This window comes from Typha angustifolia, chromosome 4, assembly GCF_048772165.1.
Source record: "Typha angustifolia cultivar Huaian chromosome 4, ASM4877216v1, whole genome shotgun sequence".
Taxonomy (NCBI): domain Eukaryota; kingdom Viridiplantae; phylum Streptophyta; class Magnoliopsida; order Poales; family Typhaceae; genus Typha; species Typha angustifolia.
Genome location: NC_133242.1, coordinates 691,370 through 710,851, shown reverse-complemented (window position 1 = coordinate 710,851; position 19,482 = coordinate 691,370). Strand labels below are relative to the sequence as shown.

The 19,482-nt window shown below is 40.4% G+C and overlaps 5 protein-coding genes and 1 non-coding gene across 7 annotated transcripts; 5 read left to right on the top strand and 1 right to left on the bottom strand.

The window, feature by feature from the left end:
- Positions 1-3,113: 3,113 nt before the first annotated feature.
- On the bottom strand, positions 3,114-3,545 carry LOC140759058 (uncharacterized). The gene has a single exon (XM_073095523.1). It carries the CDS (start codon positions 3,543-3,545, stop codon positions 3,114-3,116), a length of 432 nt encoding a protein of 143 aa, XP_072951624.1.
- Positions 3,546-5,576: 2,031 nt separating this feature from the next.
- Positions 5,577-6,014, top strand: LOC140759057 (uncharacterized). Its single transcript, XM_073095522.1, has one exon. It carries the CDS (start codon positions 5,577-5,579, stop codon positions 6,012-6,014), a length of 438 nt encoding a protein of 145 aa, XP_072951623.1.
- Positions 6,015-7,338: 1,324 nt separating this feature from the next.
- TRNAV-CAC (transfer RNA valine (anticodon CAC)) lies at positions 7,339-7,412 on the top strand. The gene has a single exon. It is a non-coding gene; the product is annotated as a tRNA-Val (tRNA).
- A 203-nt stretch (positions 7,413-7,615) lies between these two features.
- Positions 7,616-9,490, top strand: LOC140759674 (uncharacterized). Of its 2 annotated transcripts, none has more exons than XM_073096302.1 (2): positions 7,616-7,865; positions 8,514-9,490. In XM_073096302.1, exon 2 carries the CDS (start codon positions 8,538-8,540, stop codon positions 9,225-9,227), a length of 690 nt encoding a protein of 229 aa, XP_072952403.1. In that variant the 5' UTR covers positions 7,616-7,865; positions 8,514-8,537; the 3' UTR covers positions 9,228-9,490. The 2 variants fall into 2 exon arrangements, with proteins under 2 accessions (XP_072952403.1, XP_072952402.1); XM_073096301.1 differs by having other exon boundaries at positions 7,617-7,824.
- A 4,142-nt stretch (positions 9,491-13,632) lies between these two features.
- On the top strand, positions 13,633-14,941 carry LOC140758948 (probable galacturonosyltransferase-like 1). The gene has a single exon (XM_073095366.1). It carries the CDS (start codon positions 13,797-13,799, stop codon positions 14,829-14,831), a length of 1,035 nt encoding a protein of 344 aa, XP_072951467.1. The 5' UTR covers positions 13,633-13,796; the 3' UTR covers positions 14,832-14,941.
- A 706-nt stretch (positions 14,942-15,647) lies between these two features.
- Positions 15,648-19,414, top strand: LOC140758947 (cytochrome c biogenesis protein CCS1, chloroplastic). Its single transcript, XM_073095365.1, has 8 exons — positions 15,648-16,137; positions 16,619-16,838; positions 16,927-17,038; positions 17,583-17,855; positions 17,976-18,241; positions 18,344-18,500; positions 18,606-18,689; positions 18,815-19,414. The coding sequence occupies exons 1-8, from the start codon at positions 15,744-15,746 to the stop codon at positions 18,953-18,955; spliced, it is 1,647 nt and encodes a 548-aa protein (XP_072951466.1). The 5' UTR covers positions 15,648-15,743; the 3' UTR covers positions 18,956-19,414.
- The last annotated feature ends 68 nt before the right edge of the window (positions 19,415-19,482 follow it).

Genomic DNA, 19,482 nt, shown 5'->3' with positions numbered 1-19,482 from the left:
GGAATTGGGGAGGATGAATGTTTGATGAGGAGGACTCTCTCTGCGCATACTGACTACATATATACCCAAGAGAAGCATAACTAGTGGCCGCTTTTTATTAAAAATTTTCGGATTTAAATAGGATTGCTAGTATTTATTTGCAATCCCATCTGTTCCGTATCTAATTTATATATATATATATATATATATATATATATATACACATCTAATAATTATATTATTTATTCGCATGGTTCTATTTTCTTTTTCTTTTTTAATTTCTTGTTTGATGTTTCGTGGAGCACCGAGTATAAATAAGCCGGGCGTGAGCGAACTAGCTTGTGCTTAGCCTTTGCACGATTGATTTTTAAGTCAGAGCGTAAACTAGCCTAAATTCGAACTTAATTTAAGTCAAATTTGACTCGTTCACAACTTATTTAAGCTTATCAAAATAAAATTTGATTAAAGCATGAAATTACCAAGAGATATGAGTCGCAAACTCGTCTTACAAAAATTAGGGTTTTTATAAATCACACCCTATATTTTGCATAGTTTATAATTTGCACTCCGTATTTGAGGATTTTATAACACGATCTCTTCCTTTCCCTATAATATTCATTTAACACCCTGAGTTAACTTAACCTAACCATAATTAAACTTAATGATACTAGAAAGAGAATATTTTGTTATAATCCACTATGTAATTTATAATATTTCTAAATTACTCTTGTATTTATCTCTAATTTTATTCATAACATGAATATCTTGTTTTTTTAAAACCATAGAGAATATCACCTAAATGCTAAGCCAATCTTAGAGCTTCCAAACTATAAGCCATGGAGATTTTAGAGCTTTTCAAATGCCAAGCTGATTTTATTGCTTGTGATCTCAAAGATGGGAATAAAGAAGAAAATTTGGAAAAAGATGGAAAAAAAAAAGAGTTTGAGCTAGAGAGATAAAGAAAAATAGATAAAGTTAGGGGAAGCAGGCTTGTACGTGGTGGGAATTTTGGGAAATTCTTGTGGGTTATAAATTTTGATATTATAATTTATGCGGTAGGGTTTAGATAAGAAGATTTAGATTTTGTGAGGATTTAAGTTATGTAAGAACTTTTAAAGGATATTTTAGTAATCTTTGAACTAGCATGGCTAATGTCAGTTAGCTAAAGTAATGTTGGGGTGTTAAATGAATATTATAGAAAAAAAAGAAAAGTCGCGTTATAAAATCCCAAATACGATGTGCGAATCACAAAATATGCAAAATATATGGTGTGATTTATAAAAATTCTAAAAAAATTTGATAGCGGGAGGTGAAATAAATTTAGAATTAACTATAGGGAAATACAAATAGTTTTTTCCTCTAAAATATCATACCATATATATAAATCGACAAAAAAAGAACAGTGAAATGATTCCAAGACTTTTAATGCTGTTAACATCGGAGATTATAGAGAGATATCCAAATAAGCATAGCATCTTAAGTTTCCTTGAATATGATGTACATGGAAGTGTGGGTGGAATCATCTTTTGGGAGATCGTAGAGTCAAGTTGTCATGAGGTGCATGTTACTGGAAGCCATTAACCATGCATGCGCATTGGATAAGCGGTGCGTGGCAGGCAACCACCACCATCAGATGCTAACTTAGTTGTCTGGAAACAGCCATTTATACATTTTTCATGTGAATTTTGTTATTATGTCGTCCATGATCATACGTTGATATATAGTGATGGATACTGGATACTATTTGTGTAGACCCATCGCCAGAGCTGCATGAAAGCTACACTTTTGCTGTTTCACCCCATCTATCTTCGGTAATTGATGAATAATGAGAACAGTGGATTTGAGAAACGTAGATTCGGTTAAAAGTAGGGTGCTATGTGCAAATTTACCGAAATAATTAGTGTTAGTGCACCGATCACCGAGTCCAGTTGCAGCAGTGTCTCCACCCGTCCACCGTCGCCTGTTCCCTCTCCTCTCTACTATTTAACCATCTCGATCTCTTCTTCTCATATATATTATTCCAAGCTGATACTTCACCAGATCGGTCTTCATGAAGACCACCACCCTCATCTTCATATCCCTTCTCCTCGCCGCCGCCGCCTCCGTCGCCACGTGTCGTGACCTATTCCATGGCGCCGGCTTTACTATCCCCGGATTCGGCGGCGGCTATGGCTATGGAGTTGGATATGGCGGCCCAAATGGCGGCTACGGCAGAAACGGCGTGGTGCCGACGTCGGTGGTGTGCTCAGAGAGGGGCCCATGTTACAAGAAGAGGGTGACGTGTCCGGCCAAATGCTTTACCTCCTATAGCCGGTCCGGGAGGAACTACGGCGGCGGAGGAGGTGGAGGTGGATGCAGTATTGATTGCAATAAGCACTGCCTCGGCTACTGTTAGTAGTAAATCGATGTTTTGACTTTTGATGATGTAGTGGTGTGTTTCGAATTTTAAGATCTGACGATAAGTGCGAAGCTTTTGTCAAAAACTATCGTAATGCAGCTAATTAAGATGCCACGAAATTATTGTATATATCTACCATTCTGATGCTTCCGAGTATAATTTTATTGCTTGAAACTATAACCATGTTGGGAATTTCAAACAAAAGAAGCAGATAGATGATATTTCTGTCGGTCTGTATACGAGAGAATAATGCTATGCCTACAATTAAACACTTCACAAATATTTTTGATGTTATATAATTTTATTTTGAACGTTTAGTTAGAAAAATCGGAATAGGTAAAAGTATTGAATAAGAATTGTATTTAATTGTAATTGGTGGGACATTACCATTTTCTTATTGTAATATAAACAGATATTTTTTTTTGTTATTTTATCCTAAAAAGATGAGATTATTAAATGTAAAATTTATGTTATAATTATTATTATCTTCTTATGATTGATTTCTAGAATGTAATTCTCTATAATTACACAATATATAAATACCATCACAATAGCATCACAATATTTTACTACAAATATATAAGAAAGCATCTGATAATCATCATATTAAAATGCGAGTGCTCGAATCTAACTGAGATAAAAAAAGAGTCATTCTTATATATCACCAAGACAAATTAGTTATTATTTATTTGAAATAAAAGAGTGAGAGAACTCGTTTCTTCATCCCAAACGGGCCCTAGAATTGCATCGAAGATGGACTCAGAAGTGGAAACGAGCACCATGTCGAATAGAAGGAAGGCGACAATAACTCCCCTCCTGCTGATCCACCGGGAGAATTCACACCAGGATTACTCTTCACGACTTCAATTAAACTGTTCCTCAAATCTGGCGGCGGCGACTCAAGCGGCAGAGGGTTCTCCTTAAGCTGTCGTTCTACATGTTCTGGTGCTCCGGTAAGCCTCTGAACCAGCTCGCGAAAGCCTCGCGGCTCCACTCGGTATACCTTCGGCTGCGCCGGCTGTGACGCCGAGAACCCCGGCTTCCTCCACGGCTTCGCCGGCGATCTTTGGATAGAATGGAGCGCTGGGTGAAACGACTGCGGCTGCGGCGGCGGCAGCTCTGGGGCTTGCACCATATGAAGAGGAAGAGAAAGAGGAGAAGTTTCCATTTGCAATTTGCAAAGGCATACAAACTAATGAACGTAGGAGAGATGGCGGAGATGATGATAAATATACGACACATGATGCGGTGGAATTAGATAGAGAGCATGACCCCTCAAGTTCACGTCAACGTGGCGGCTAGGTTGGCGACCACGTGGGTGCGCTGGTCAAAGTAAGCGAGATACGACTATGTAAGTCATCCAGTCCACGGTGTTCACACCAGCGGAGATGCCGTCACGTTGTCTTAGACTGAGTCAATTTGTGTGTATAATCTCGTATTACGCAGTAAGAGAATGTACGATTAGAAACCCAAACCCAAACCCAAACCCAATCCCAAACCCAACAATAGAGACAACGAATAAGTTCGTAAGCTGCTAATAATACATAGAAGAAATCGAGAAATACTTTAGACAAGCCGACAACTTGGGCCCCACGACGCCCCCCGAATAAGGGGCTCTATCGCGACTCTACCGGATTTGGATTTACACTGAAGCAAACACAACATTGTTATAGTAGGAGCAGTGATAGGAGGGTGGAGATGGCGACGATGATGATTGTAACAAGGAGACGACGATGATGATTGTAACAAGGAGGTGGGGGCTGAGAGTCTCTCCAAGAGAAAGAAACCCTAGCTTAAGAAAGGAGACAGCTGAAACCCTAGCTTAACAATGAGCCGGAACTGTTGGTATTCCACCCTTTGGACAGGGCCTTTTGGCAAAATTGTGGGCTTTAGAACGAGCCTTCTAATATGTTATACAGCGGAGAAGAGAATGCCAAAACTAGCCCAATCCATCTTAATAGGTTAACAGTATATTATCGTAAAAATATATATATAATATTAATATATCATGAGTTACTAGGTTAATTACTAATTAAATTAGACAAAGAGGATAACGCAGGCTAATATTTAAATTTTATATTTTTACTAACCGTCCAAAAATGATATAAACACAACTTTACTAGAGAAATTAAACTCGCGAACTCCGGTTAAGTTAATTTATGTATGTTGGTCATTGAAACTTTTAAAATAAAAATATGAAAACTCCCGTATTATCGGTAGCGACGGTTGATTTGATGAAATCTCACATTGGAGTCCAATAACAACACTAGTTCAGAAAATTATTATAACATATGCTCCTATTAAAGTTTTGTAATATTGTTTGCACGTGATCATGGAAAAAGTCCTTTTATCAATATCGAGCATCTTCACGTGGATCCTAGTCACCATTTTCTTCGAATCAGCGGATATAATTAGTGTATTACTTATGACGCGATCTATCGGGCTTTTCCGATAATTTTATCCACTCCTCGGCATCACATTTGATCAGGACCGTCGGAAAACCGACTATGTTGTCGGATTATTTGACCAGGCGTCATTAAAACCAGGGGAATCAATTTGCCGGTTCAAACTTCCAAACCAACCATGAAGTCAAAAAGCGTGACTAGGCCAACGTTGAATTCAAAATTAGCCCTTAATTCGGTCAATTCCTCTGCCTAACACTCACAATCATTGCTGTAATTTGGGGGGAAAAAAAAAACCATTTGTTTATCTTCCAAACCGAATAAATAAATAGTTGTAGTTGGCCCATTGATTAAAGTCAAATATGAAGCATTGGACACTATGAGCTCGTGGCGGTTGCCCGTTGATGAGATCAAAAGGTCCAACCACCTAATCTTGATTAGGTCTCGTCGACAAAACGCTAAACCCTGGGGCTATGAATAAATGCCGCGGTTTCAGGTATAGCGTGAGTTATCCGCGATACTTTTCGTCCTTATCCAGCCACCAACTAAAGAAAACTACACCGAATAAGTCCCCGGAGGAGAAAAAGTAACCGTCGCACCTACATAATTATCAACTATCATTAATTATTATTATTATTATCATTATTATTATTGGTATTGTTATCCCCACCAACTCATATCTCCTATAAACTTTATCCACTATATAAACGCTCCTCTTCTATTCCATCTCAAATCTTCGCTCGATCTCCTGATACGATAAACCTCTTTATCTGTGTATTGTTTTGTTTTGTTTATCCATGGGAAGCAGGGGCAGCCGGTGGAGCCGGTGCCTGAGGGCGCCGCTGCGAGTCCTGGGCCGTGCGCGGGACTTCTACGTGAGGAGCATGACCGGGTGCGCCGGTCACATGAACTACGGCGCGCCGATGGGGTACCCGGCGCTGGGATCGGTGCCGAGGAGTTACAGCATGAACAGCACAAGCGACGACGATCTGAGGGAGCTCATACGCGCCGCGTCGCAGCGGCGAGGAGGAGGGGGAGGGGGTATGGCCGGGCACGTGCCGAGGAGCCAGAGCGTCGCGGTCGGCAGGATCGACGAGGACGCGCCGTTGGAATTCAACGACCGGGATTTTAAGATCGGGTCGGATTTGCTGTTTCCGAGGAGCAGGAGTTACGCTGCTGGTGCCGTCGGTGGGATTAATGGGGGAAAGAGGAGGAATATTAGGGCATTCGTTTAATGGATAATTTGTGAGACAAATCAGTTCTTTTGTTTTTAAATTTTAAATTTTGAAATCGTTTACTTTAGGGATTAAACCGCAAAGTGGGCTAGCTCTTTATCTTTATCTCATGTTTACGATGTAGATAAAACGATGCTTATGGTTTTTTTTTTTTTTTTTTAAATTTTAAATTCTCTAAAGATTGAGTGCACACTTGGAATGGTAATAGCGTTATAAAGCCACCAACTTATAGTTGATAGCGAACGCTTCAATTTGTCTGGGGAGCAATAATTAATGCAGGCTGATATTTTGCTCGATAAATTCAACAACATCGGCATCTCAGTCAGTCCCAGCATCCACTGATAAGTAATCGTGCAGCGAATCAGAAATAACCTGTCCATAATCTTCTAGATAGAAGTGCGATAAGATACCCGCCACCTAATTCAATTTTGTGGCTTATACTACGTACGGCCGGGGATGCACTAATGGGGAGTGTCTGAACTCTACAGTCAGCCAATGTTGTCCCGACAGCAATAAAATTCTAGAGTCAAAATCCGCAGGTCATCCCGTCTGCCTTCCAGAAAGGAAGAAGATATGAACTGGGGACTGGAATTTGGAAAAAGATACACCAAACACGAGCGATAAAGGGGCTTTCCTAGGCATATATTTTCCGCCTCTTTCATCCTGACCATCTCTCTAACTTTGTCTGGTCTAGGTACTTGTAGATATCCTTCTCTTACTGCCACTGCAAATTCACCGTATTTGGCCTTTAATATTCTGACACGTGGAATCTCAACCCGGCTGAGGACCTTGAGAGTAAGTTTGCCCCAAGAGAGCACACCGGACCCACCTGAGCCTTCTAATTGCCAAACCACCTTCTTCCTTTGATAGAGTCCGAAACCAAGTGCTACCTAGCCAATAAGTGGAGATGGCTAGGCTAACAAGGTGGCATTGTTAAGACAAGTCTGTCGGTCATTGAGAGCAGACTTCTGTTCTAACCTGCCAGCTTCTTCTCTACTTTGTCGATCATCGGTCTGTGTTCCATTGCCTTGATCCTCCAACCACTTATGAGAATACTGAAGCTGGATTGGCTTAGCAAATATGGAAATAAAGGAAGTCGCTCGTGTTTGGTGGTGGTGCAACAAGCCCAAAAGGTTAGTGGCACGAAAAGCTGTCCAATTGGCCAACGATTACTACAGTATGTCAACTCCCTCCCGGCCACTAGAAGCGAGTCTATGAGATGGACCCCATCCTTAATTAGGGATGGTGAAACTTAACTCTCATCAGCCAAGGTTGGGTAACGGATAAATTTTATGATAATGGAATTATTTTGAAAAATATATATGTCTGGGTGGTGTAGTTGGTTATCACGCTAGTCTCACACACTAGAGGTCCCCGGTTCGAACCCGGGCTCAGACATTTATTTTTGTATTTTTTGGGGGGGAATTTTCGACCCAAGTCTCATCCTTTTGTAGCCTCACAGGCCAGCCCAGACAGCCCAGTTAGCTCATGCGGGGCCCACTATAAGGCTCACCAATCATACCTTCACACCTGTCACGTGAATATATGATGGGAGGAGGAGGGTTATAGGAAAAATATACCAAACCCGATAACTCTTGAAAGATCCAGGACAATGAAGGAGGATAGCCGGAGAGGGGTGGAAAAGATCTGGAAGTTTCCATCTCGGTCGCCTTTTCTTCTCTTTCGCTCATGCCGTCATAGACAAGGGAAGCAAAAATAAAATATATGAGGAGACTTCATGTATTTATTTAATCTAGGTCTTCTTTGAATCGATTCGAAGCTTTTGCATCTCTTTGGTGATCTCTGCTCGGTAACGATCTAATCTCTCTCTTCTTCTTCGATTAAGAGTTGGTAATTCTCTACTTTAATCTCGTCCTAGCTTTTTTTTCCTCGCCAGGAATTGATCCATTCCCGCGGATAATTTCTTGATTTCCTCTTCGATATCTCGCTTTTCTGTTTGTAGATTGATTCCGTGTATTAAATTTTCGCTTTGCGTGTTCGATCTTATAGACGACTTACCGATCCTTCCCTTTCTGGGTGGAATTCATCCATAGTACCTGTTCGGCCTTGATCGATTTTGGAATTCCTTCATCGTCTTGGAGATAAAGTTGGTTTAGCTTTTATTCGAGAGTTTGATTAGTTTTGATTATATATTGGTTAAAGGTAGGGTTCCTGTTTGTTTGTGCATGATTTCCTCAAATACTCTTTGATGTGTACTTCGTCAGTTGGATGTTTTTTTTTCCCTCTATATTTCGCTCTTCTGTTTGCAGAGTGGACTTTCGGATATAATTCCTTCTATGATATAATCTAAACGGTGCTTTATCTAATCACTAACTTACCTGCCTATAGAAAGGTGAAAATTTTCATAAAAGAAGAAGGTTTTTTTTTTTTGTTTTAATTTGAATTATTTCCTGCGCAGTATCATACATTATTCAAACTGGCTTCCCTGGTAATTTAACTATATATAATTATCCTTTATATTCTTTCTTGTTAATGCAGCGTATTGCTTGTGAGGGTACAAAGATGGCTGGTGGTTTTGGGGAATCGGCAAGCAGAGACCCCCAGAATGCATCTTCCTCTGGTAGTAGCAGCAGCAATGAAGCTGGGAGTTTTGCATGCAACATTTGTTTTGAACTAGCGCAAGATCCAATTGTCACTCTCTGTGGGCACCTCTACTGCTGGCCTTGCCTTTACCAATGGCTCCATGTCCATGCTCACTCACCCGAATGCCCAGTCTGCAAGGCTTATATTGAAGAGGAGAAACTAGTACCTCTTTATGGACGAGGAAAGAATCCAACTGACCCACGGTCTAAATCGATTCCTGGTGTTCAAATTCCAAATCGCCCTGCAGGGCAGAGGCCTGCAACTGCTCCTCAACCTGATCCTAACCAGTACCCAAACACAAACCCATGGTTCATGGGTGGGGCTCCGGATGCCAATGGTAGATGGGGAAACTACACATTCTCAGCTGCTATTGGTGGTTTGTTCCCGTTGTTGAGCTTCCAAGTGCATGGTTTTCCGGATGCAACTGCTTATGGGCCAGCTGCTGGATTTCCATATGGTTATGGTCATGGCCACGGCCATGCATTTCCTGGTGGGCATGCTCATGGATTCCCACGACAAGTGCCTCATGGACAGCAGGCGGATGTCTACCTAAAGGCATTGTTAATTCTGGTTGGTGTTCTTGTAGTTGCTAGCCTTGTTGCCTTTTAGATAGTTTATGCCATGCTTTGTTGCGAGCAAATAATGCTGATTTGTCCTTTTTGATTTCTGTATGCATTAATGTGCTTCCTTATCTACCTGCACAAATCTATTATCCTTCTTGATGGAAATGTTCATAAAGTGTGCATGTGCCGTGGCTCAACAGTTATCTATACTGATGTCATTCTCATTCTGCTTCTTGCTAGAAAATACACTCTGTATTTTTTGTTTGTTTAATCTATGAAGTTCTTGTTGTTTAATTAGTGGTTGACCAAGTTTGTTGCATATTGTACCATGACTTCTAGTTTAAACAACTTGATTTCCTACATGTTTATATGATGGACACTTTAGAGATTGAGGGACAAATATTTGCGGTTTCATTTTTACAAGACAACCACTACATTTGGCTGGTTTGGTTATTAAGTGTGTGAAAAAGCATTTTTAACTTTCAAGTACTTTCACAGTTTCAATACCAGAAAGAGGCTTTCTAGTATGATTGTAAATCAGTTTGTTAGTATAATATTCTCTTGGCATGCACATACATGAATGCGCACATATTTTGCCGCCTACAAGTTTGACATTTTGATTGTCTGTCTCTGGATTAAAATACCAGAAACTCGTAGGAATATAAGACATGTAAATTAAAGAACTATTCATTTTGTGATGCATGTGTGCTAGGTATAGTATAAGACAGATTATGCACAATTGCGAAGTATGTGGGCTTCTCTTACTTTTGAGCAATGAAGAAGAGACCAGCTGGGTCTCATATGGGCCTTGTTGCTGTAGGTTGTGATAATTTGCATGCATAAGTCATGGTTCTGATAATTTGGTTTTTAGACTTTTGTTCATGTCATCATGATTTGAGATGACTGACTGGTTAGCATTGTTTTACTGAACTAAAGCATCGCATCCTTCGTTTGCATGAAGTCTGTAGAGCTCAATTTTAAGTGAAAAAAAAATCTCAACGGAGATATTGAGGAGGTCTTCATAGTTATTTTACAAAACCTAGCAAATCCAGGATAGAGGATTATCTTTGAAGCCTTCGATACTACTTGGTGAATGAAGTATCTCCTTATTATTTTATTTTTTTGTCAAAATAGAAGGAAATGACAAGTTACATAAATTGTATTATGTACTCTTCTGTACTACATTGTCTTAGTGTTAAAATGACAACTGAAAATAGCCCTTATTCAAAATCTTATTCTATTTTGTTTATTGGATCTCATCATGGTTTCATGGTAATGAAAGATTTCCGATAGATGGTGCAGACACCAAGCATCTTGGGCAAGTTCTGCAGCTACACGCCTCTGCTGTAGCCAAATATAAAATTAACTGGACTTAATTTTCTTCTTGTGTTCATGATGAGCTGTGGCGCTAGCAAGTGCAAGTGAGATGTAAGATGTATGATATTATGTTTATGTGGCTGGCTTTTGTGACCATATGCTGATGGAATAGCTGAAAGGAAATTGAGAAATTCCTGGTTTTTGTTAAGTTTACTTGGAGGTTCTTATACATCTCTTACGTTTTGGGTCTTATACATCCCCACTTACAACATAATGCAAAACTTATCAAAGTTTGTATTTTAGTTATTACACTTATGTATGAAACATATTTTTTTAGGTGGTGTTTGGTCGTTTAGCTATGTCTACTTTTTAAAGGTCGCATAGGAAAGCTTATATCAATAATGTTTGGTTATATATCAATACATTATTACATTTGATGTAATATAAAAAATAATAAATTTAGAAGATATTTTAGCAAATGATTAAATATTCTTTACTAAAGGATGGATGATGAGAGGAGAGAAGAGAAAGAAAGAGAATGATTGAAATGATAGCATGTCTTTTGAAGGTTAAAATATTGATTAGCTGTTAGTAAATATAAAATATTGGATGGAAAGATGAGAGAGAAGCAGGTATTAATGAATGCAAGATTGGGATATGTTCTTGTTTGATTATTATATTAGTTTAAACTTTACTATAGCAGCACAAGCTTATGCTTATTTTTACTTCAACGTAGGGCCCTAATCTTCACACTGGTCTATAATTGGACGCCTTCTTATTTTGTATGTTTGTGTTACAATGTCTGAATAACTTGTGTGTGTAATAGATATTTTTAGATGCCTATGTACTTTCTGCACAAAAATTACAAAAGCTCAGTCTCAGGAGTCCCACCTTCCTTTTAGAATAGGGCCATTGTCCATTGTCCATTGGTTGGTGGACAGAGGGAGAGGGTTAGGCCGAGGGTGGGGGCAGTCTTCCATATGTATTTTCCACACCATGTACTCGTCTCCACTTACAGCTATAAACTTGTGCATGTTAATTATCAGTATATGCTTATCTATTGAAGGAGATTCCATTTGATTGAAAGATTAGTGTTATTTTCAAGTTCTACATGTAATCATCTAGATATGGAGATCGGTCAACGATGTAATAAGCAAGATCTGATGTCTTATCTCTCCAGATTGTCATTGACACGCTTCCAAAAGAATCAAGTTTTAAGAGTCCATTACTAGATTGGCAAACATTGTCCTCTTCCTCCATTTGCCTTAGTAGGCAGTCCATAGTCTCATATACGTACAACTGCATATGCCCTTCCTGGATATATATATATATATATATATATATATATATATATATGATTGTTATATCCTTTGTATTACAAGTTGACGAAGTACAAACACTCAACTTGCTTCATTCTTTTTGAAACTGTAGTGATGCTCCAAGTCAAATGTACATATTAATGCATGCCATAAGATTCCAAAACTTGGGATAAGACTCCCCTTCTTCCTACTTCGTTCGGCACGCGATGCACTTCAAAAATATCCAACCTATCCTGTTCATATAAGCTCATAATTTCCCAAAAAGAAGAAGAAAATAGTGGCAGGTTAATATCGAACAGATCGAATCAAACTTGTTATAAATTTAGTTCTTTGGGATTATAATTTATTCATATTCAATGGAATAAATACTCTGATACTCTCTCTCTCTCTCTCTCCCTCTGATAATTTATTCAAATTTGTCTTCTTTTTTTTTTTTGAAGAAGAAGAATAATAATGGATTCTCACCTGCTACGTGGACTAATAATCTGAGATAAGTATAAATTATGCACTAACTCCATCGAATTGCTCGTGCACAGGTTCTAATTTTGAACTAAACGCAAATAATAAAGTGATGCAACAAAAGGTCTATTCCTAGCCGTAGAGCATATATGCTCCTGTTTCACATAATAAAGAGACAAGGAGGCATAACAGCACATGGACTGTGGTCGATCTCCAAATGCATCAATTAATGTGGTAAGCATATCCAAGTATCCAACCATCACTCAATGCTAAACAAATCCCTCTCTTTAAGAGAGCCCATGCCCATGACAAAGAAGCACACCTACTTTATAAAAATAAATTTAGAAAAAAAAGAAAAAGAATATCACTTTCTCATGTACCTTGAAAGAATTTTACATTTCTTGTCAGAGGTTTCACGGAAGCTAAGCAACCCAATGCTACCAAACCTCCTCCCCTGTGGGATGCACACACTCGAAGCAAGAGAAAGGGGGAAGTCACTTTTTGGTGATTGGCATTCAAGAACTGAAAGATGTGCTCTTCTCAGCTACGAGTAGCCTGAGAGAAGACTGAACCCAGACCTAATTCCGAGTTCTGGTGATGTTTTACAATCTATAAAATGGAAAGTGACTTTTCATCTTAGTTTTGAAATTATAAGATGCAAAAGAGAGGAGTGGGCCAATCAGGAGTATGACACTATAACTAACAAGCTAAGTAGTTGTAGGAGATATAGTCGGAGGGAGAGGAAGAAGAAGGGGAAAGATGCCCTCTTTTGTGTTAAAGGGTCTTTTTCGCAAAGAAGTTTTTACTAGCACATGGGCACTTGTGCAAATTGGGGCAATTGACACTTGGTTTTGTTCTTATTTGAGACTTGCGAGAGGATTTATGGTGCATGCCGTTAATTTTCATAACCTAAATATCCGATCTTATTGGACGTACATGCAAAATTACATGCACGGTCAACCTTTCAAAACGGTCAATTTGGGCGCATAGCGAAGGACCATCCTGTGGGCAAATTAATAATTTCAAGTTCCTGTTACCAGTGGTAATGCCACGCGTCACGCGTTTCGACTTGTCGGCGTCCTATTTGGTTCTATCCCGTTTTCGTCAATCCTAAGCAGCCTAAGCATTTTTTTATTTGGGTTCTTTTGCAAATATATAATATATAATATTTTACAGAAAAACCTCCCCTCTTTCACATATTTACAACTTGACTAGTGGAAACCACCTCCACAGGAAACAAAGTTTCCATTAAGATAAATATCTTTATAAGATTGAAATTTGAGACAAATGCATTACTAATAAGCTAGTAAGAGCCAAAGAGGTGGTGGTTTGCAAATCTACATGTAAATGGAGAAGGCTATTTGTGAAAAATATGCATAAAAGATCATGCGGTTTATGACTTTATACTCAATTTTCCTCTCAACTTTGACTTCCCTACTCCACCCTCCCTCCTCTCCCTCTCCCTCGTATAAAATAATCCCAGCTCCCACTTCCCCCTTCCTCTTCCACTCCTCGACGCGATGGCCTACGCTCGTCTCCTCCTCTTCCTATTCTTCACCTTCTCCTCCTCCGCTGGTGCGCTCACCGCCGGCAAAAGCCTGGCATTCCACGAGGCCCCTCAGTTCTACAACTCCCCCAGCTGCCCTCCGCCTCTCCCGCCGTCCTCCGCAGCTGCGTGCTCGCCGGATGCGGCCGTCCACGTGGCGATGACGCTCGACGTGGCGTACCTCCGCGGCTCCGTGGCGGCGATCTTTTCCATTCTGTACCACTCCTCGTGCCCGGAGTCGATCCAATTCCATTTCCTCGCATCCTCGGCGATCTCCTTCCTCAACTCCACCATCTCCTCCTCCTTCCCCTTCCTCTCTTTCCAAATCTACCCCTTCGACGAGTCCCGGGTTTCGGGTCTCATCTCCACCTCGATCCGCGAAGCCTTGGATCGCCCGCTCAACTACGCTCGATCCTATCTCGCTCGCATCCTCCCGGATTGCGTCCGCCGGGTCGTGTATTTGGATTCGGATCTGGTTCTAGTGGACGACATCGCGGGTCTGGCCTCGACTCCGCTACCCGATAACACCGCCCTAGCCGCCCCCGAGTACTGCAATGCTAACTTCACGTCGTATTTTACGCCCACTTTCTGGTCGAACCCGGCTCTATCGATGACGTTCGAGGGGAGGACGCCGTGTTATTTTAACACGGGCGTGATGGTAATGGATTTGGAGCGGTGGAGGGAAGGCGGGTACACGGAGCGGATCGAGGAGTGGATGGAGCTCCAGAAGCGGATGCGGATTTACGAGCTAGGCTCCCTGCCTCCATTTTTACTGGTCTTTGCGGGTCGAATCGCGGCGGTGGACCATCGGTGGAACCAGCACGGCCTCGGAGGCGATAATTTTCGCGGGTTGTGCAGGGATCTGCATCCAGGACCCGTTAGCCTCTTACACTGGAGCGGCAAAGGGAAGCCGTGGGTTCGGATCGATGCAAGTAGACCCTGCCCACTCGACGCCCTCTGGGCCCCCTACGATCTTCTCCGCGCACCGTTCTCAATAGATGACAACTGAAATCACCACCGTTCCTTATTTTATTTTAATTGTATTTTACATTTTTTTTTTCTTTAACGCTCGACGCTCAAATAAAAAGGCTAATATATAATATCGGTTGATAAGGAGGAGATGAGGTGTAGATAAGTGATTGTGGGATGGACTCATGGAAGCAAGAAAATTAGTAATATTTTTTGACCTATCTTTTAATCCTTTGCCTTTTCTATTATTAGCATGGCCATGTGCAATGCATGTGTGTACCGAATCAAGTACATGGCAAATACTGAGCGAGGGGCTTCTCTCACAATTATTAGAGCTCTCCTAGCACATGCTCTACTAGTACTTTTAATATAACTAAGTATCCAAAGAGTAAAAGGTGGCAATAATAGTAGAAGCGGTGGGAAATTCCCATAATCCCAAATCTTAATTAGCCTAAAGTAGTTTTGATATCATTTTCCAAGCCATGTTATTGTGTCTCCTTCCAAATTTCCCCTCTCTTTCTAATTACGACCTCCTTTTCTTTGATTGGAGATTCCAGTCCGTTGTTTTCCCTCAAAACAATTTAGGGGACAACTCGTACAAATCCTCTACGGACTTCTTTCAAAACATAAGAGAGAGAAAAAAAAAGGAGCATCCGACTAAGATATGATCGGTTGTTATATTACTATCAATTAATTGGAAAACGAAGAAGGAGCCCACAAAGAGAGTGGGCTTTGCCTTGAGATGGACCACTAGTCCGCCCATTAATTTTGAAGGCCCAGGACTCCAGGAGGGATCTTAGTCATCCAAAAGACTAATTTGCCCTCCCATGCCTCGAGACTCAGAGTCTCAGTATGGCCACGTAGAAATCGGTGCCCCTATCCGCATCCGCATCCCCTCCTCACCTTATCCTTTCTCCAATGGCAGAGACCCGCGTCACTGCTCTCCTCTCCGATGTCTTCCCTTCTAAACCCCGCCAAAATCCTAATCGCACTCCCGATCTCCAAATCCAAATCCCCTTGCTCCCTCCTCTTCTCCGACGGTCGAATTGTGCTCCGGAGCAGCCACTCCTATGCCCTCCGAGTCGGATGTAAGCTGAGGACCTCCCGGGATAGCAAGAGGGAAACCCTAGCGAAGAAGGAGAAGAAGGAGATAGTCCTCTTCGATGCGGCCCCGCCCGTGTCGGAAGTTGCCGGAAATGGCGAGGCTTCCGATGGGAAGGGGAAGGTTGCTGGGATCCCGTCGTGGGGTTTCCTGAAGCGGGCGCCGAAGAGGGCCTTGGCGTTGCTCTCCAACCTCCCCTTGGCAATCGGCGAGATGTTTACTATTGCGGCGCTGATGGCTTTGGGTATGTTGGGTTGTTCTGTTTGTATTGTTCCCTATGTTTGATGATATGTGCGCAAAAGCTTGATATTTATGAACCCAATCTTAGTTTAGCTGAGCAAAGTACTTTTACGATAAAAGGTGCAGAGGAAGGGAAAATGTATTACTAGGTTTTACAATTGCTTATTCTTCCTCTCTATACTCTTCTCTCACCTTCCTTATAGTTCGACAGATGGTGATCTTATCAAGCTACCTCTTTTTTTTCTAGAAAAACAATGATTGTTGAAGAACTATATGTTAGGTAACATACCAATAATGTTATATTATGCCTTTAACACTATCATAGGGGACAGACCAATGATGAGCCATCAACCTACTTATTACTAGAATCTCTTGTTGAAGCTTTGGGACCATTAATTTTAATTATTGATTCTGATGCTTAGGAAGCATATCTGGGGAACTGTTACTTTGTTCGAATGAATAGTGTTTTGTTCCTATGTCCACAGGTACATTTATAGATCAGGGGGAAACACCAGATTACTATTTCCAGAAGTATCCAGAAGACAATCCTGTTTATGGATTTGTTACATGGAGATGGATTCTTGGTCTTGGGTTTGATCACATGTTCTCTTCCCCTGTTTTCTTAGGCATGCTGATCCTCCTCGCAGCGTCTCTAATGGCCTGTACCTATACAACTCAGATCCCTTTGGTTAAAGTCGCTCAGAGGTATTTTCTTTCTTTGATTTTGGAGTCATAAGCAGGAATAAACCAGTCAGAAATAACTAACTCAATTTTTTATTGTCCCATTGTGCAGATGGTCTTTCACGCAGTCGGCAGAAGCTATCAGCAAACAGGAGTTTGCAGATTCTCTTCCAAGAGCATCCATTCAGGATTTGGGCATTATCTTGATGGGTGCAGGATATGAGGTCATTTTTCATTTTTTATGCTCACTGCTATTATGTACCCTTGCAACTTACATACTGTCATGTCTATGCAGTTATATAAGTTTGCCTATTATGTTATATGAGCCCTTAAGAAGTCTTATCCTATCTCTACAAAATAGCTACTTGGGCTACTGTACTAAATTGCATGTTTCTAGCATTATCCTTCACATTGTGCCCATGATTTCTTAAGACAGCATTCTTCAGGGTGATCTTTTATGTATCTTGCAAAATGCTTCACTGTACTATCTGTTTTGGTGCTTTTTCCTGAAATTTGAAATGTGAACTAAAATCGCAACCAGCAAAACTTCTGAAATTGAAAGTCTGTAGGTTCAAGTAGAACAGAAAGTTAAACTGAGTAGTGGAAGCTTTGCTTTGCAAGAAGCAATTTTTCGGAGTCTGTTTTTAGTAAAATCTTACCACATTAGTTTCACAAGACAAATATTGAGGCCTCTTCTTGTCTTTGGTTGCTCTTTAATAAGTCAGTAATCGGTATTAATCTCAGAATGCTTTGTTCCTCGTATGGCAGGTATTCATTAAAGGGCCATCTTTATATGCTTTCAGGGGAATGGCAGGTCGATTTGCTCCCATTGGCGTGCACTTAGCAATGCTTTTGATCATGGCAGGAGGTACACTTAGTGCAACTGGAAGCTTTAAAGGTTCTGTAACTGTGCCCCAAGGACTCAATTTTGTTATGGGGGATGTAATGGTTCCTAGCGGATTTCTTTCTTTTCCACCACAAGTTTTCAATACTGAAGTCCATGTTAACAGATTCTACATGGATTACTATGATAGTGGGGAGGTAATGGCTTATAAACAGGAGTTACTTTCTTTTGTCCTCTCTTGCTATTTGGTGCTTGCCTTCACGAAACTTAAAATGATTCTGAATACCTCATTTGACATTCCTATGATGCATGATCAGGTTTCACAATTTTACACTGATATTTCACTATTCAACCTTGATGGTAAAGAAGTGATGAGAAAGACAATTAGAGTTAATGATCCTTTAAGATATGGAGGGATTACAATCTACCAGACAGATTGGGGGTTTTCTGCACTCCAAGTATCAAAAAATGGTGAAGGTCCTTTCAATTTGGCTGTGGCTCCCTTACAGATAAATGGTGACAAAAAGCTTTATGGAACATTCCTACCTATTGGAGATGCTGATTCTCCTAACGTAAAGGGAATGTATGTTAGATTTTTCTCTATAATCTCATTTCCCTCTTTTAAATAATTCCAGGTGATAAATCAACTGTTTTTGACCCTTCTTCTGTTTCTAAAATTTATCAGATCAATGCTTGCTCGTGATCTGCAGTCCATTGTCTTGTATGATCAAGAGGGCAAATTTGCGGGAGTTCGCCGACCCAGCTCAAAACTTCCTATTGAAATCAATGGTAACAAAATTGTGATTGAAGATGCCATTGGAAGTAGTGGTCTTGATTTGAAGGTGAGGGATCAAAGTAGTGCCTTGGTAGATAAATTTCCAAGATTAAGCTTCACTCTCTTTTCCCTTTCATTCCTCTGAAATGTGTCTTATTTTCAATCTTATCAGACTGATCCAGGGGTGCCTGTTGTTTATGCTGGATTTGGTGCTCTGATGCTCACGACTTGCATTAGCTATTTATCCCACTCACAGGTGCTGCATCTCTCTCTAATGTCTTATACTCATAAGTGCACATATATCTACATGTACTTTTTTTTTTCTCCCTTGTAAGAAGCAAAATTGTCCAACCATAAGATATGTATCTTTGCTCATCTTAGATATGGGCCCTCCAAGATGGGAGTACAGTCGTTGTTGGAGGCAAGACCAACAGAGCAAAGCTAGAATTTCCTCAGGACATGAATCGCTTACTAGATAAAGTACCAGAGCTGATTGAAGCTGATGAAATCTTGGATACTTAAACTGATTGATATAATTCATAACTCCAGTTGAGATCAAATGCCTTGATGCTCAGTTTGTTGCTGGGTCGAGTATGGAGACTATTTTTGAAAGAAGTGTTCCAGGTTACATTTTGGATCTGTCTCAGAATTTTTTAACAACTGTGCTGCTTGAACACTCTGGACAAAATTCAGCGCGTTATCTTCCACCGGAAGAATACACAGCAAGTTACAATTGTAACTTTATAATAGACTTGCTGCATGATTGCGAGGATCACCGTTGTATAATTTGTGGCTTTTCCAAATCAAAGCCCATAAGATATAGTATGGTTGTAATTTTTGGGCAATGGAAACCTATCTAGGGCGATGTAACTAGATAACTTTTTCTTTTTTCTGTAAAAGATTTATCCAGTCTAAAGTTATTGAATGTAATATAAAGAAAATTCCTTTGGCATACGAATTATACATAATAGTTTGTTTCGATGTACTTTGCCGTCGAGAAAATAATCACATTCTTCAGAAGTTTCAAGGATATGCATTTCGTCAATCTT

What these genes read in the sequence shown, in the direction of transcription:
- LOC140759057 (XM_073095522.1), top strand. Translation starts at nt 5,577, where the DNA reads ATGGGAAGCAGGGGCAGCCGGTGGAGCCGGTGCCTGAGGGCGCCGCTG.
- LOC140758948 (XM_073095366.1), top strand. Translation starts at nt 13,797, where the DNA reads ATGGCCTACGCTCGTCTCCTCCTCTTCCTATTCTTCACCTTCTCCTCC.
- LOC140758947 (XM_073095365.1), top strand. Translation starts at nt 15,744, where the DNA reads ATGTCTTCCCTTCTAAACCCCGCCAAAATCCTAATCGCACTCCCGATC. An exon ending in TCTCCTAACGTAAAGGGAAT is followed by an intron (nt 18,242 to 18,343) that starts GTATGTTAGATT and finishes AAAATTTATCAG; the next exon opens with ATCAATGCTTGCTCGTGATC. An exon ending in GTAGTGGTCTTGATTTGAAG is followed by an intron (nt 18,501 to 18,605) that starts GTGAGGGATCAA and finishes CAATCTTATCAG; the next exon opens with ACTGATCCAGGGGTGCCTGT.
- LOC140759058 (XM_073095523.1), bottom strand. Translation starts at nt 3,545, where the DNA reads ATGGAAACTTCTCCTCTTTCTCTTCCTCTTCATATGGTGCAAGCCCCA.
- LOC140759674 (XM_073096302.1), top strand. Translation starts at nt 8,538, where the DNA reads ATGGCTGGTGGTTTTGGGGAATCGGCAAGCAGAGACCCCCAGAATGCA.